This window comes from Necator americanus, chromosome III (assembly GCF_031761385.1).
Source record: "Necator americanus strain Aroian chromosome III, whole genome shotgun sequence".
Lineage (NCBI taxonomy): Eukaryota > Metazoa > Nematoda > Chromadorea > Rhabditida > Ancylostomatidae > Necator > Necator americanus.
This window is the reverse complement of record NC_087373.1, coordinates 19,264,974-19,279,364: the sequence shown is the minus strand read 5'-3', so window position 1 is coordinate 19,279,364 and position 14,391 is coordinate 19,264,974. Positions and strand designations below refer to the sequence as shown.

Genomic DNA, 14,391 nt, shown 5'->3' with positions numbered 1-14,391 from the left:
TATTATTTTGTATGCTGGACGTCGTTTAGAGAAGTTTTTCGTTGCTCTTATCCTTTTTTCCTTTGCGAAATGGATTTATAAGTTGCATGAATACTGAGAATATGAATTGGAGTATCTTCCATCCACATTTAAAGATTTTGAAGATGGTTTTGATGCATAACATTGTCGCATTTGTACATATCCTTGGAAGGTATAGATAGCTCATAAGAAGAGCTCCTGCAACTGCAATCATGGCAATGAGTAGATACTTGTACCATTGCAGATAAATGTCCAAGATGTGATTGAGGTCAGGCCACTGGAACCCAGAAGTTCTGTTGTGGTCAGATTGGATATAATGCATGAAACTTCCTTGGAAATTATATGGGTACTTCAAAATTCCTGTTAACTCGAAAGTCGATGTTTTTGTTCCGCATTTCAAGGAACATTGAATTTGGATTCGAGCGGACTGGAATAGGAATCCAATTTTAGATGAAGTGCCCGTAGGAGAGCAGGGAATTGTAAAGCTGTCCTGCCCACATTCAACTTCGGCAGATATGTTGTTGAATGTAGATTTGCATGTAACGGTTGCCGTTGCTCCTTTACTGCACTGATAACATCCGTTGAGGTAAGTGTTTTCGATGGTACACAAGTCGTCTCTAATTTCTGTGATAGAATTGTCGATGGTTTCTTTCAAGTTCAAGATGATCTCGGCCGATATATCCTCATCTGCTCTTGCGATGACTCCATGCAGTGGATGTGGCGTAAATCGTAGTTGTTGATGTGTAATTGGGAGTACCTTGGTGATGTCGAAGAAGGTTGTTCCTACCCTATCTTCGTTACATATGCACCTTACTTGAGACTCGGCAGCTACGCAATCACAATCATCTCTTAAATGACATTGTAATGCCTTTGCATGTTCGCGTGTAGGACAGCTAAGTAGTGGATATGTCTTTTTATCCCATATCGCTGTTTGGTTTGTCGAGGCAATGAAAACTTGTTCCAAGGCCGGTAATGGTGGAGTTGCGAGTACGCTTAATGTTACATCCATGCTTTGGATTTGATTAGGAATGTTCGGGTGGAGTCCGAGTACGTATGAGCGAAGTGTAGAGCCTTTGCTGATCTCGAGACGGAGTTTCACTTCTTCTTTCCAACGTATGCACTTGAAGAGTTCGTAGACATTATCATCTGTTGGTACTGCGTATATCCTATAGAACAAACACCCGGAGCTGAGATAGAAACAGTCGCATCCTGGGCCACCGCATGATTCTATGCAGCCAGTAATTCCAGGGAAGGAGTTGCCGGTAGCCAACTCAGGCAGTATGCTCGTCGTGTTGATGTCAGCACATTTGTTTCCGGTACATGATCCCATGTGTGGGCATCTCTTACTGTCGATTATTTTTTGCACCACATTCCGTGTGTATGTTACCGGTACGCGGTCGCAGATTAGTCTCAGTCCCTCCCACCGAAGACGCGTTCTTAGTACGATGGAGTTGTTTCTCTGGAAACTTATGCACACGTCCTTTTTGAAGGGGTTCATCTTTACTACTGAGGCCACTTCTACTTTACAAGTGCTTTTTCCTGTTGTGGCTCGACAGTTTCTCAGGTGATGTTGAAAAATGTTCACCTCTTGGCATGCTACAGCTCCTTGCAATAAGCTGCATATGGCTAATGCTTGCAGAATTCGGTTAGGATGTTGCTGTTTTCCTCTATGCAGAACCCAGAGAGTAATCCGCTGGCAGCAACACCATATAAAGAGTGCCACTAAGTCAAGCACTTTGCCTATTCCCGCAATGATGATGCGGAATGGTCGGCCAACTGTAACTGGTATGTAACAGAGGGTGTAGCAGATGGCAGTGAGAAGGTATATTATTATACCTAGTCCTGCTATTGCCGCCAGAGGCCAACATTCGGGGTTTAAAATATTGGCGGCACACATAGTACAGTCTATTGCAGAGCAAAAAGGTAGTGCTAAACAAGCCGTTTCAACTGTAGTATAACTATCTCCTATGCGTATTTTCCAGTTTACTTCAAAGTCGTGAAGTACTTCTTCTGGTGGCAAGCGTAAGAGTTTATGTAGTGGAGGTGTCTTCTCCCTTATGCAGTAATTGTTAACGCATAATTCATATTCTTCTGCCTGTGGGGCATGAAGGTATAACCCTTGTTCTTTGCATTCTATGGCATAGTTTGGGTGTGGGTAGTTTTGATTCGTTTTTGGTTTCTCGATTGGCAGGTGTTTTCCCTTGACAAACGAGATAACAACCAAGGTGAGAGCCATCTTTAGGTATAGTGTTGTAGGCCACGTTGTCGGTGATCCTTTTGTGGTAAATCCGTAGATATTACCGTTGTCCTGACTTTGTTCTTCCGGATAGCGATGTTTCACCTTTCTTGGGCGTAGATTGTATCGTTTATTAGAAGGTGGAGATTGTAACTGTTGAGCTTCTGAAGTTGCGCTCTGTTGGGACTCTCTTTCATTCCCTTGGATTTCTAGAGGAATGAGCTGGTTGATAGGGCGCCGAAGCGTCCTTTTGTTGCAGTATACTTCTGCTTCTCTCACTGTTCCGTCGATGCTCGGTACTAATTTAGAGATGCGCGCTAATTTCCAGTGATTTCTTTATTGTAGAGCGTTCGTCATAAGAACTATTTCACCTTTCCGTACTTCATTAGCGTTTCCTCGTTTACCGTCAATAGTTCGGCGATGATGTTCTCGAAGAGCTGTTAAGTAAGGTTTATAAGGTTAAGTAGCAATTTTTCCACTCTTCCCAGGAACGTTCTATGAGTTTGTACGAAGATTGCAATGCTTTTTCGGTTCGTAGCCTGGTTTCGAATTGTAATTCTTCCGAGGGAGGTCGATAGATAGGATCTGCCTTTTCTTCTTCTGAAAAATTAAACGGAAGAGTCACTTCCATTTCGCGTTGCACGAAATCTATTGGACGAAGGGTTAGTAGAGCATCATTGATGTCGTCTTCTTGGTAGGTGAGAGGCCTACAGTTAAGACATCCTTCGATTTCTACCAGGAACGTATGCAGCTGCTCTATTGTTAAAATGCGTCTTCCTATCGCCTTGAATAGGGCTTGTTTGACCGATTTTATAAGACGTTCATAGAAGCCGCCTTTCCAAGGTGAATAAGGAGTATTATGCTTCCATTCGATCATCTGATTGCTCATATTACGAGCTACGTCTTCATTGGTTGAAGGCTCAGTTAGAGAATCGTTCAAGATTTGACTTCCCAATATAAAGGTTGGTGCATTATCACAGGTAACCAGGTGTGGTTTTCCTCTACGAGCTACGAATCGACGAAATGCATTGAGGAACTTCTCAGTGGTTCCGTCAGATACGATCTCCAGATGGATGAGGCGAGTTACACAACATGTGAATATACATCCATAAACGTTTGTACGTTCCTTATGATCATCATGGACGGTTATAGGGCCGAAGTAGTCGAGTCCTATATTTTCAAACGGGCGTGTTCTTGTCACTCTCCTTGATGGAAGATCGGCCATTTCTGGATATTTATATGGCAGATTATTCATCTTTTGACAGGGAACACAAGACCGCATGCATTTCTTCACTTGTTCTCGGAGCCGTGGAATCCAGTACTGTTGTCGAACTTCTGCTATTGTATGTCCAGTACTGTTGTGATACGGTCCATGCGCTTCGAGGATAATAAGACGACACAGCTCCGTATTCGGAATGATAAGAATGGGATTTTTTGCCATAATATTTAAATTGGATTTATTAAGACGTCCGTATGCTCTGAACACGTGGTTTTCCTCCTCCTTCAGGTTTAGGTTTTTTGACAACTGTTTTTTGTAGTGAGAATTGAGGTGTACCTGCTGGTGATTTCTTATGAGTATGCTATGCGCTTCGAATATGTCGGTAGCCGTGAGCTCTTGATCCTTTGCTTGTCGAACTAGGTAGGATGAAGAATCTCGGAGCCTTTCCTGCAACGGGCTTTTTAGACGAGTTGTAATGCTTCTCAGAAATTTTATTACGTAGGCTAAGATCCTCAGCGGCTTGGTTTTAGTATTATACCTTGTCAGATCAAGAATTTCTTCGACTTTGTCAGTCGTTGCATGTGTTTTTATAACATTCGCTTCTGCATTCAGTAGAATATCGTCATTTTGTAATTCTGGATCTTTAACAAGGGAAAAGAGGGTGGATGTAAACTCGTTATTGAGAATTTTCTCAAGAGAATAACCATCCCACCACACATGAGACACGAATTCATGATTGGAAGCTCCTCGTGTTCCAATGTCGGCAGGATTCCATTTCGTGTCGATGTAGCCAAATTTCACTTTGACTTCCATACGCTCTAGTGACTGTACGATGTCGCGTATCTCGCGTATACGATTTTTGACGTAAAGTCCTGTTTTAGGATGATCAAGAGAACCTTTCAGCCAATTTAAGACGATTTCCGAGTCGGTTAGAAAAATGACGTTGTTTATACTTATTGAGGATTTTAAGCTTAGGAAAGTATTGAGAGTAAGTCGTGCTCCAATGGCTATGGCATTTATTTCGAGTTTCGGTACGGTGGTTGGTCGATTACTGTCCGTAACCTTAGACTTAGCCATAAGAAAGCTGGATTCCCTTTGGCTAGTGAGATAGGTACATGCTGTCATAGCAATTCCACTAGCGTCGGAATAGGTTACCAGTGTATAAGGTGCGGAGTTGTCGATTGTGACTTTCCGTGGCACCTTTTTGTGGAAATTGGATATTTTTGTTATAATGAGGTTCCACTGACGTCTATGTTCTTCATTCAGTGGTTCGTCCCAATCATATTGCTCCTTCCACAAAAGTTGTTGGAAACGTTTTGCTTTGACCAGGAGTGGTATGAACCATCCTAGTGGGTCATAGATGGAAGCAATTTGTTGAGCAATGGTTCTTTTGCTAACAAATTCTGTCGTAGGCAGGTTAATCGATAATAAGAAGTTGTCGGCTATAGAATCCCAATAGATTCCAAGTACCTTAGGGCACAGATTGGAGGAGCGATCCTTTGTGGATATTGCATCCATGATGTCCATGTGGTTCGTGACAAATGCTCTTAGGTTCAACTTGAGGTCGTTAAAAATTGATTTTAGCTCTTTATATTTTTGTACGCCCTCAAGAATTGTTTCTGCTCCGACAAATAAATTATCGACATACAGATTAGACGAAATTTCTCGAGCTAATCCGTCATTTTTGACATAGTTGCTCAAGTGGAAGAGGATTGTTGCGCTGAGAAGAAATGGCGAGGCATTGATCCCAAAGGTGACTCTGGTAAATCTGTATACCACCAGGTTATCATCTGTCAATGGTTTGGTGATATCCCTGATCCATAAGCATCTTGCAAAATCTCTGTCGTCTTCGTGAAGATGTACTTGAAGAAATGCCTTTTCTACGTCAGATAGAAGAACGTATTTTGCAGTGCGGAAGCGTAATAGAATTCCGTACAGCTTAGGCAGTATGGTAGGTCCTTGGTGGAGAATATCATTGAGTGAAGGACAGTTTTTATAATGCGCGGATGCATCAAACACTATTCTTAATTTCGTAGTGTCTTTTTGGGGGGTGAAGACGGGTTGATGTGGAAGATAGTGCTTCATCTTCCCAACTCTGTCCTTGTTCTCGTCCACTTCTTCGAGGATCTTTTCAGCAATTTGATCTTGAAAGATGCTGTGATATTGCTGAAGAATATGTGGCTCTTGTTGATATTTGCGAAGCACGTTTCGCAGTCGGTGGAGCGCTAATACTTTGTTGTCTGGAAGATATTCATGATCTTCCTTAAAGGGAAGTCGAACAACATAACCAGCATTTCGCCTGGCTATAGTGTTGTTGAAGTTTTCGAGCACTTGTGCATTTATGTTAGCTTTTTCTTCCTTCTCAGGACCGCAGAACTCCTTTTCTACATCATGAGATTGAATGTTCCAGTGACGCTCCCATGGATCTTCACAGTCGTGAGATTCCATGTAATGTACTGTGGAGTGAAGTTCATTTCCATGCTGCATTTTATCACTCATACGTTGTCCAGAGATCATATATCCTAGACGTGTAGGTACGAGGATGAGCCCAGACGGCAGAGTGAAATGTGCTGCTTGAAAGTTGATAAAGTTCCAGAGTTGATCGCAGCCAATTAGTATTTCTGGAGGTTTAGCGTTTGTCTCGCATGGACTGCTGAGTTTTATTTGTTGTTGATGAATGAATTGTAGGTCTTCTTTCCCTAACTTTCCTTGAGGGAAGCCCTTCGTAAGGTTGTCGTGAGTGTATACGCGAAGTTTGTATTGCTTTCCTTCCGAGTCCCATACACTCAGACATGTTTTGGTGCACTGGATTTCCTTTGTGGTTTGTGCTGCAAAGGTTTGTAGTTTCATAGTAACAGAGCCTTGGCTAGGTAATTCAAGTTCCTTAGCAAGCTTAGCATCAATGAAACTTCGATCTGCTCCCGTATCTAGGAGTATCCGAAGCGTTATGAGCTCTTGTGTCCTTGGATGTAGCGCCTTCAAGGCTCCTGTCAAAAGGAATATCTCCCCTTGTTGGGTTTTGTTGGAGGTATCCTCAACTCTCATTACTGTGAGATTGGGTATTGAGCCCTCCGTAACGTGTGCGCTTTGCTTCTCGCACCTTGTGAAGTTCTGCCGGACATATGACGGCTTCTTCTTTTCTTCCCTTTTTATATTTGAAACAGGACCTTGTTGAGGCGGCTTGAAGGGTGCTGTCTTGAAGCACGTAGAGGTATGATGCTTTTTCCCGCAATTAATACAGCCTTTGCTTTTGCAATCGGCATAAATATGGGACTTTGATCCGCACCCAATGCAGCGGTTTGTCTTCTTTAAATATTCCAGTCGTGCTTTAGGTGCCGCGATTTTCGTGCATCTTGTGGACCAATGTTCTTTGCTATCGCAATAGAAACAAAAGGGAGACCGCCCCCTGATTTGGAACTCCGGTTCCTTTGTAGTTTTGCTTAGAAGTTGTGAACGTTCTATCCTCTTTGGCAATTGTAGTTCAATTTCTTCTTCGCGTTTTATGACAATGTCAATTGTTGTCATCAATTTCTTTAATGTCCAGGTCTCTCCTTGGGGCAGAGAGACCTTTTCTTTAAGTGTGCTGCGTTGAATCCTTTCTGTGAATTTAGAAAGAATTTTTGATAGCAGCCATGGACTATCGAGAGGTTCGCCTTTGCTTTCGAGTTGTGCTGTAATTGCCGACAGTTGATCATGCAGTTTTCGCTGGTCCCTTAATTGTGGGCTCCTAGCACTCCAATGCTCTAGCTGTCGATGCAGTCCAGTGATTATATTTTGGACGTTGCCGTATCTCTCCTTCAAATGCTGTACTGCTAGCGGGTAGTTTTCTGAAGTGATTTGAAAACGAGCTATTGATTCACGGGCTTCTCCTTTTAATGCTCTCACAAGATAGTTGAATTTTTGCAAATTTGAGAGCGGTAGAGAATGCACCGTAGCGTTGAATAGCTCCCAGAAGCTATCCCATTGCCAGCTTTTGCCGTTGAACTCCGGTATTGGTATTCTGGGCAGCTCTATCTTGGCTGCAGGAACTTCTGGAGGAGGATGAGATCCAGTATATGTTGAAAATGTAAGGTTATGAGAGGCTAGGCTAGCCTTGGTCATTTCCAACTTAAGAAGCACATCAGTAGTACTGGCGATGAGTTCCTCTGCGTTAGTAATATATTCGGACACTTTATCGTCTTCTTCCTTGGTGAGGGGTTCCGATATTTTGTCCACCGTGTCCGTGAATGCGTATAGGGCTCCTTCAAAGGTTGTTTGAAGGGTTTTGATCTCCACTATAGCATTCTGGACTTGCTTTAGTGCTGCATTGCATGCTTCCCTATCCTGTAGGTTGACGTCGCATCCCAATTCTGCATGCTTTGCCAAAAGTTGCGTTAGGGAATTGGAATGCCTAGTCAGAACTCTCTTTCTTGTTTTGAGAGATGTCGCCATTTTATCTTGGCTTGGTCAGCTTGGAATATAATTTGTGAACTGATGATGTTCAACAATTATATTTAAGTGGTTTTGAGGATAAGAGAATGCTTTGTATGCAGGAGGAATAGTTTCCCAAGTTCGAAGAGGCGATAATGGTGAATGCAAACGCAAAGTTATATGAGCGTGCAATAATATTGTGATGCTCACCTTTTTTTCGATGTTTTGTGGTAGATTTGTTGCTGTTGGCGCGGTCGTTCGTATTGCCGATGCACCAGTTGAGTCAGCGGTGGTTCAGTTGTTCGTTAGATGCCACGTGAATAAACCTCAAACTTGGGTAATTAAACCTTTATTTATCACGTACAATATACACGAATATCCGAGGCATGATATGTTATTATATAAGGCACGGTACATGACAAATGCAAAGTAATAGGCGTGATATAATAATACACACACAGAAATGCATAAACAGAAATGCAAGCATCATAAAAAGGGAGGCAAAAATATGTTAGCACACTTGGGTTCACAAGAAGGGAGGCAAGAGTAAAGGAGATGCTTTAGACGAATGCTCGACTATGCTATGAGCAGTAAACACTCTTGGACCGTTTATATACGGTCCAAGTTCTTTGTCTGCTGTCGGCACAGTGTTGCTCTCGCAATCTGATTGTGCTCGAGTAGTTTTTGCACACCAGATGCGCCAGCTGCGCGAGAGTGCAACTCTCATTCATTGCCTGTTATTCAAATGCTCTTTGTTTGAGCATACCCACCGAGCGTAAACATATTTTTCTTACTTCTTCATTTTTATTATCTATGGTCACGTTTGTGACAACAAGTCTGGTACCAATTTATCGACCCCGCAGGGATGAAAGGCCTGGTGAGCACTAGGGCGGATTCGAATCCTCGACCGTCCAGCCAAAAGCCTGCAATCATGTGACTGGGAGGTGCAAGGGAGGCGGTTTGGAGTCGCCTCCTACAAATAAGCTCCACATGTCTACTCCGGGAAAGCGGAAGTTCTCCCAAAAATTTATGGGACTGGAGGCTTGCAACCTGCCATGGGTTTTAAAATTTTTAAGCAAAACACAGTAATAGAAAAGAGTCTCCTGATTCCGGAGGAAAGCCTGGTACGGTAGTGCCAGGAAGGACGGGGTTGCAGGAGTCATCTAGGCTACTGTAACGGAAAAGGACTAGGATGACGATCTGTACTTATAACGCACGTATGCTTGCATCGGAAGCGGCCATCGAAGATCTGATGATGCAATTCAAGAAGATCAAGTACGACGTCATCGGACTGACCGAGACGAGACGATGTCACCCTCTCAACGCCGTATATGAAACTGGAGAAGAACTGTTCTTAGGAACATGCGACAGTAGAGGTGTTGGTGGAGTTGGCGTCCTCGTCAACATGAGTATGGCAAAGAAGATCGACCCTTTTGAACAACTTACGACCCGAATCGGACGTCTGCGGATGAGAAGATGTGGCCCAACACCAGCTTTGACTATCTTCGTCGCTTACGCTACAACATCAAGCTACGAAGAAGAAGAAGTCGAAGCTTTCTATATGGACCTGGAGAAGTTCTACCGAGAAGAGCATGCCTTCTACAAGATCATAATTGGCGATTTCAACGCCAACGTTGGCCCAAGAAGAACGCCTGAGGAACTTCACATCGGGATCCACGGTCTACAATGGAATGATCAGGGGGAGAGGCTCTCCGAGTTCATCATGACGACTAAGACCATCCATGGGAACTCGCAATTCCAGAAGCCCTCCTCTCTACGCTGCACGTGGGAGTCACCGGGTGGAGGGTACCGTAATGAAATAGACCACATCATCGTCAATAAAGGGTTCTGCCTGACGGACGTCGGTGTTGTACCAAAGTTCTATACGGGATCGACCCATCGCCTCCTCCGAGGAAGATTTTCCTTCACAAGGAGAGCAGAGAAAGCCGCCAAGTTCAGAGAGAGAAATCCCAGAACCATCATCAACTGGGATCTCTTCGCTACGCTAGCCGGCTTTTGGGAAGATTCCGCAATGGACAACATCGACGAGGAATATGACCGGCTTGTTGAACACCTTCACGACTGCGCGAAGAAGGCTGAGAGTTTAAAACCACCAAGAGACGCCTGTCTCTTGAAACTCTTGAGCTGATACGCCAGCCTGGAGCAGCACGAGCCGCAGGCAACCAAGAACTCACGTCCAAGCCCGCAAAGCTTTGCAGAGAAGCGATAAAGGGAGACTTTAAAGAGAGAAGAGCAGAAGTGCTGGCTGAAGCTGCAGAGGCGGGGAAAAGCATCCGCTATGCCCGTCGAGACTTCGCCAGTCGCAAGACGAGGATGACTGCTCTCCGGAACCCAAACGGAACAGCCATTGCATCGAGAAGGGGGATGGAGAAAATCATCTACGACTTCTACTCTGATCTCTTCGACAGCCATGTCCACTTACCTCCTCACCATCTGAGGGAAGATGGACAAGTCATTCCAGAGGTTCTCCCGTCCGAAATACGACATGTTATCGTGTCAGTAAGAAATGGTACGGCACCCGGTCCCATCAGAATAAGACCAGAACAGCTGAAGAGCCTTCCGCCAGTACTCATCAACACCCTGGCGAGGCTCTTTACACGTTATCTGTCGGAATGCAAGGTTCCTAAACAGTGGAAGACCAGCAAGACCGTGTTGTTGTATAAAAAGGAAGATCCACATGACATCGGCAACTATCGTTCAATCTGCCTACTGTCCGTCATCTACAAGCTCTTTACAAGAGTAATCCTTAATAGGATTGAAAAAGTCTTGGATGAAGGACAGCCATGCGAGCAAGCAGGGTTTCGAAAAGGATTCAGCACGATCGACCACATTCACACTGTTTCGAAACTCATCGAGGTATCACGAGTACAAGATGCCGCTCTGTCTCGCCTTCATCGACTTGAAGAAGGCCTTCGACTCAGTTGAGACGGAAGCGGTCATGGAAGCCTTGGACAACCAAGGCGTCCCTACTCAGTACATAAAGGTACTTCGAGAGTTGTACAGTAACTTCACGACCGGAATTTCGCCAATTTCTACAAGAACATCATCATTGACGTGAAGAGGGGGGTCCGACAGGATGATACAATTTCGCCCAAAATATTCACAGCCACCCTCGAGAACGCAGTGCGAAAGTTGGAATGGGACGACATGGGAGTGAAGGTTGATGGTCAGGAGCTACACCATTTGCGCTTTGCTGATGACATCGTACTGATAACACCTAGCATCAGCCAAGCGGAACGAATACTGACCGAATTCGACGAAACATGTGGATGCATCGGTCTTCAGCTGAATCTACAAAAGACGATGTTCATGCGGAACGAATGGGTCTCGGATGCCCCATTCACGCTCAATGAAACGAACATATCCGAATGCACCAGCTACGTTTATCTGGGTCGGGAACTAAACACGATGAACGACCTGACCCCCCAGCTGGGCAGGAGGAGACGAGCGGCTTGGGGAGCGTACAAGAGCATCGAGGATGTAGTGAAGAAGACCAAGAACACCCGGCTCCGTGCTCACCTCTTCAACACCACCGTACTTCCTGCTTTGACCTATGCTTCGGAAACCTGGGCATTTCGCAAGCAGGAAGAAAACGCGGTGAGCGTCATTGAACGCGCAATTGAGAGAGTGATGCTAGGAGTATCCCGTTTCACGCAAGTGAGGGACGGGATTCGAAGTTCTGTCCTACGTCAGCGATCGAAGATTAGAGACGCCGCCGCGTTTGTCAAGGAAAGTAAAATAAGGTGGGCCGGACACGTGATGCGCTTTAATGACAACCGTTGGACCAGAGCCGTGAGCGACTCGGTTCCCCGCGATATTAAGCGCACTACAGGAAGACCGCCGACCCGATGGTCAGATTTCTTCACGAGGTCCTTCAAAGAAAAATATGATGCTCTTCGTGTCCCACGCGAAAGGAGGAACCACTGGGCTACTCTGGCACGCGATCGGGACAAATGGAAGAATTACTGGCGCCCGTTCGGCCAGTTCGAAGATCAACGGGAGTCAAGGTGATCTGGCGCCGGTGGACCTGTCCCACCCTCTTCTATAGGTATCTGGCGCCGGCGCGCTAATCCGACACTGCGGGACCCGTCGCAACCCCATTTTCGAATTTCGTGACACACACACATACACACACACACACACACACACACACACACACACACACACACACACACACACACACGAATTAAGCTCGTTATTATATATCACCAGTCTGAATGTCCGGCTAAAGCCGGACTTCAGACTTTCGGTGGTTTTAGCTTCGCTCCCCTTCACTGATCAATGGAAGTTGATAGTAGTGGTGGTTTCTGTGAAATCAGATTTGCGTTTTTTTAAACAACGCTTTCCTTCTCTTCTTTATATTATAAATTAAGGCGAAAGATTACGGAGTTTTCCTTCTAAACGCATCAATTCTACATTTGGAGAATATTCTACCACCAGCTACAAACACTCCTTCGATGCCAGAATAATATAGATACAATTTGAAAACATTACTCGAAGTATGGGTATTCCTCCTGATTTCCCCCAGTGGTTATCACAGAATGATGTTTTAACATAAAATGACGTGAAAGACATCTTCCTACTGATAAAGATAACGTTCCATGTCAGATCACATAAACATCCTACTACTATTTAAGCAGCCGTTTGCATGCGTGTTTCCACTTTCTGAGAACGGCATGCTACCAACTTGAGGCGAACGAAGAAAATAGAAAAAAAATAGATACGCGGAGGAGTCATGAAGGTGAAAAGCAACGAGCGCAGTGGCCACGGCTATGAAACGGCTTTAATCATTTATCTTTTGCGACATGCACGCGAAGTTATTGCGCACCAATTCGACGCCGTGCGACCCATTGCACCCCATTTTCTAGCTCTCTGGCGCCGTCGCACCAATCCGACGCTGGTGGACCCGTCTCACCCCACGTTATTGCTATCTGGCGCCGGCGCACCAATCCGACTCCGATGGATCCGTCGCGCCCCCTCCTATAGGTACCTGGCACCGGTGCACGCGTCACACCCCCTCCTATAGGTATCTGGCGCCGGTGGACCCGTCACACCCCCTTCTATAGGTATCTGGCGCCGTTGGACTCGTCACACCCCATTTTATCTCCTTCTAGCGTCGAGGCAACAACTCGACGCCGGTGGACCCGTCGCACCCCTCTTCTTGAATTTCGTGACTGACACACACACACACACACGTGACAGAATAAGCCCGATATTATATATCATGATGATATATATATCATGATAACTCATCATCAACCATTTTTCTAGTCTGCTGTGGTCCATTAAAAAGGAAGATTATTAGATCATATTGCTTTCAGGTGGATTCATAAGATTAAGGTCGCCAGTGATCTTTATGGAGAACATCATCGTGGAATTTCAAAATGTATGTTAATCTTTCATTAACCAATTAATCGCCCGGCATCTAGCTCATGAAACATTAAGATTACAGGTCCTTTAGATCGCTCTTGAAGACCGATTTTTTACGTCTTCGTGAAATAGAAAAGGAGGGTTTTTGATATTTTTGTGATGAATGTCAAGGTTACTGTCAGGATAACGACAAGCTTGTTGGGCATGAAGGGTTCTTTCTTCCCAGGAGGGTTTATTTGCTGTTTATCTTGTTCCAAATGTCTCCTGATTCTTGAATGTCAGGGAACTTCTTGTTCCTAGCCACTCATTCACACATTGTACTCAAAAGGAGATTTTGAATCATTTGTCTTTCTGGTGAAAAAATCTAGGGGATCAAAGGCTCAATCGAATACGAATCGGTGGGGTGTAATGTTTTTATGAAAAAGAGTACTACTGTTTGTCTGTTTGTTCTTCTGAGTACACGGAATTCTGTTTGATTTTTACCAATTATATAGCTTTGCCAGATCATATGAAAACGTTAACATCCTCTTCATTACTCTCTCTCTCTCTCTCTCTCTCTCTCTCTCTCTCTCTCTCTCTCTCTCTCTCTCTCTCTCTCTCTCTCTCTCTCTCTCTCTCTCTCTCTCTGACTCAGTATTTCATGATTTTGTGGCTGCTCTTTTTTCTCCAGCGTTGCCTTGCCTGATAATTTCATCCGCCTTTCTTCGCTAATATCGGTTTTTAGCTATATCCTACCTGGAAAACGAGCAATGTGACGTTCCATGCGAACACTATAATACTCTTACAGGATTGCCTTCACTAATGACCCATAGCCATGTGAGTACTCAGTTTCTTTTCGATGGGAATCGTAGAACAGGAGCTTGCCTTCAGCATGAGGAGTCGTCAAATCATCCCGCCGCTTGCAACACACTTCCGCGGTCGACTGCAAGCTCTGCACCAAAACAAAGGAAGGTCGCTGGAGCGCGCTTCATCACGAAGAAATGAGTATCAACATTTTCTCACCGGTTTCAATTCGTTAGCTTTCTCCGCTGATCACATTGCTATTAATTTCTTAAAGCTTTTATTCTTTTACGCTTCGTATATTCACCTTCTACTAACTATATCAATCTCACGCAGC

The 14,391-nt window shown here is 44.6% G+C and overlaps 3 protein-coding genes across 6 annotated transcripts; 2 read left to right on the top strand and 1 right to left on the bottom strand.

The window, feature by feature from the left end:
- Positions 1-25: 25 nt before the first annotated feature.
- On the bottom strand, positions 26-7,904 carry RB195_010098 (uncharacterized protein; the record flags this gene model as incomplete). Its single annotated transcript, XM_064190950.1, has 3 exons — positions 26-2,418; positions 2,626-2,691; positions 2,747-7,904. 3 exons carry the CDS (start codon positions 7,902-7,904, stop codon positions 26-28), a joined length of 7,617 nt encoding a protein of 2,538 aa, XP_064048533.1.
- A 1,171-nt stretch (positions 7,905-9,075) lies between these two features.
- Positions 9,076-10,032, top strand: RB195_010097 (uncharacterized protein; the record flags this gene model as incomplete). 2 transcript variants are annotated; one of them, XM_064190949.1, is made up of 1 exon in its annotated part: positions 9,076-10,032. In XM_064190949.1, one exon carries the CDS (start codon positions 9,076-9,078, stop codon positions 10,030-10,032), a length of 957 nt encoding a protein of 318 aa, XP_064048531.1. The 2 variants fall into 2 exon arrangements, with proteins under 2 accessions (XP_064048531.1, XP_064048532.1); XM_064190948.1 differs by having other exon boundaries at positions 9,103-10,032.
- A 185-nt stretch (positions 10,033-10,217) lies between these two features.
- Positions 10,218-14,258, top strand: RB195_010096 (uncharacterized protein; the record flags this gene model as incomplete). 3 transcript variants are annotated; one of them, XM_064190947.1, is made up of 6 exons in its annotated part: positions 10,218-10,702; positions 10,761-10,887; positions 10,944-11,911; positions 13,226-13,290; positions 13,999-14,090; positions 14,145-14,258. In XM_064190947.1, 6 exons carry the CDS (start codon positions 10,218-10,220, stop codon positions 14,256-14,258), a joined length of 1,851 nt encoding a protein of 616 aa, XP_064048528.1. The 3 variants fall into 3 exon arrangements, with proteins under 3 accessions (XP_064048528.1, XP_064048530.1, XP_064048529.1); XM_064190945.1 differs by lacking the exons at positions 10,218-10,702; positions 10,761-10,887 and having other exon boundaries at positions 11,052-11,911; XM_064190946.1 differs by lacking the exons at positions 10,944-11,911; positions 13,226-13,290; positions 13,999-14,090; positions 14,145-14,258 and having other exon boundaries at positions 10,218-10,829.
- Between the last annotated feature and the right edge of the window lie 133 nt (positions 14,259-14,391).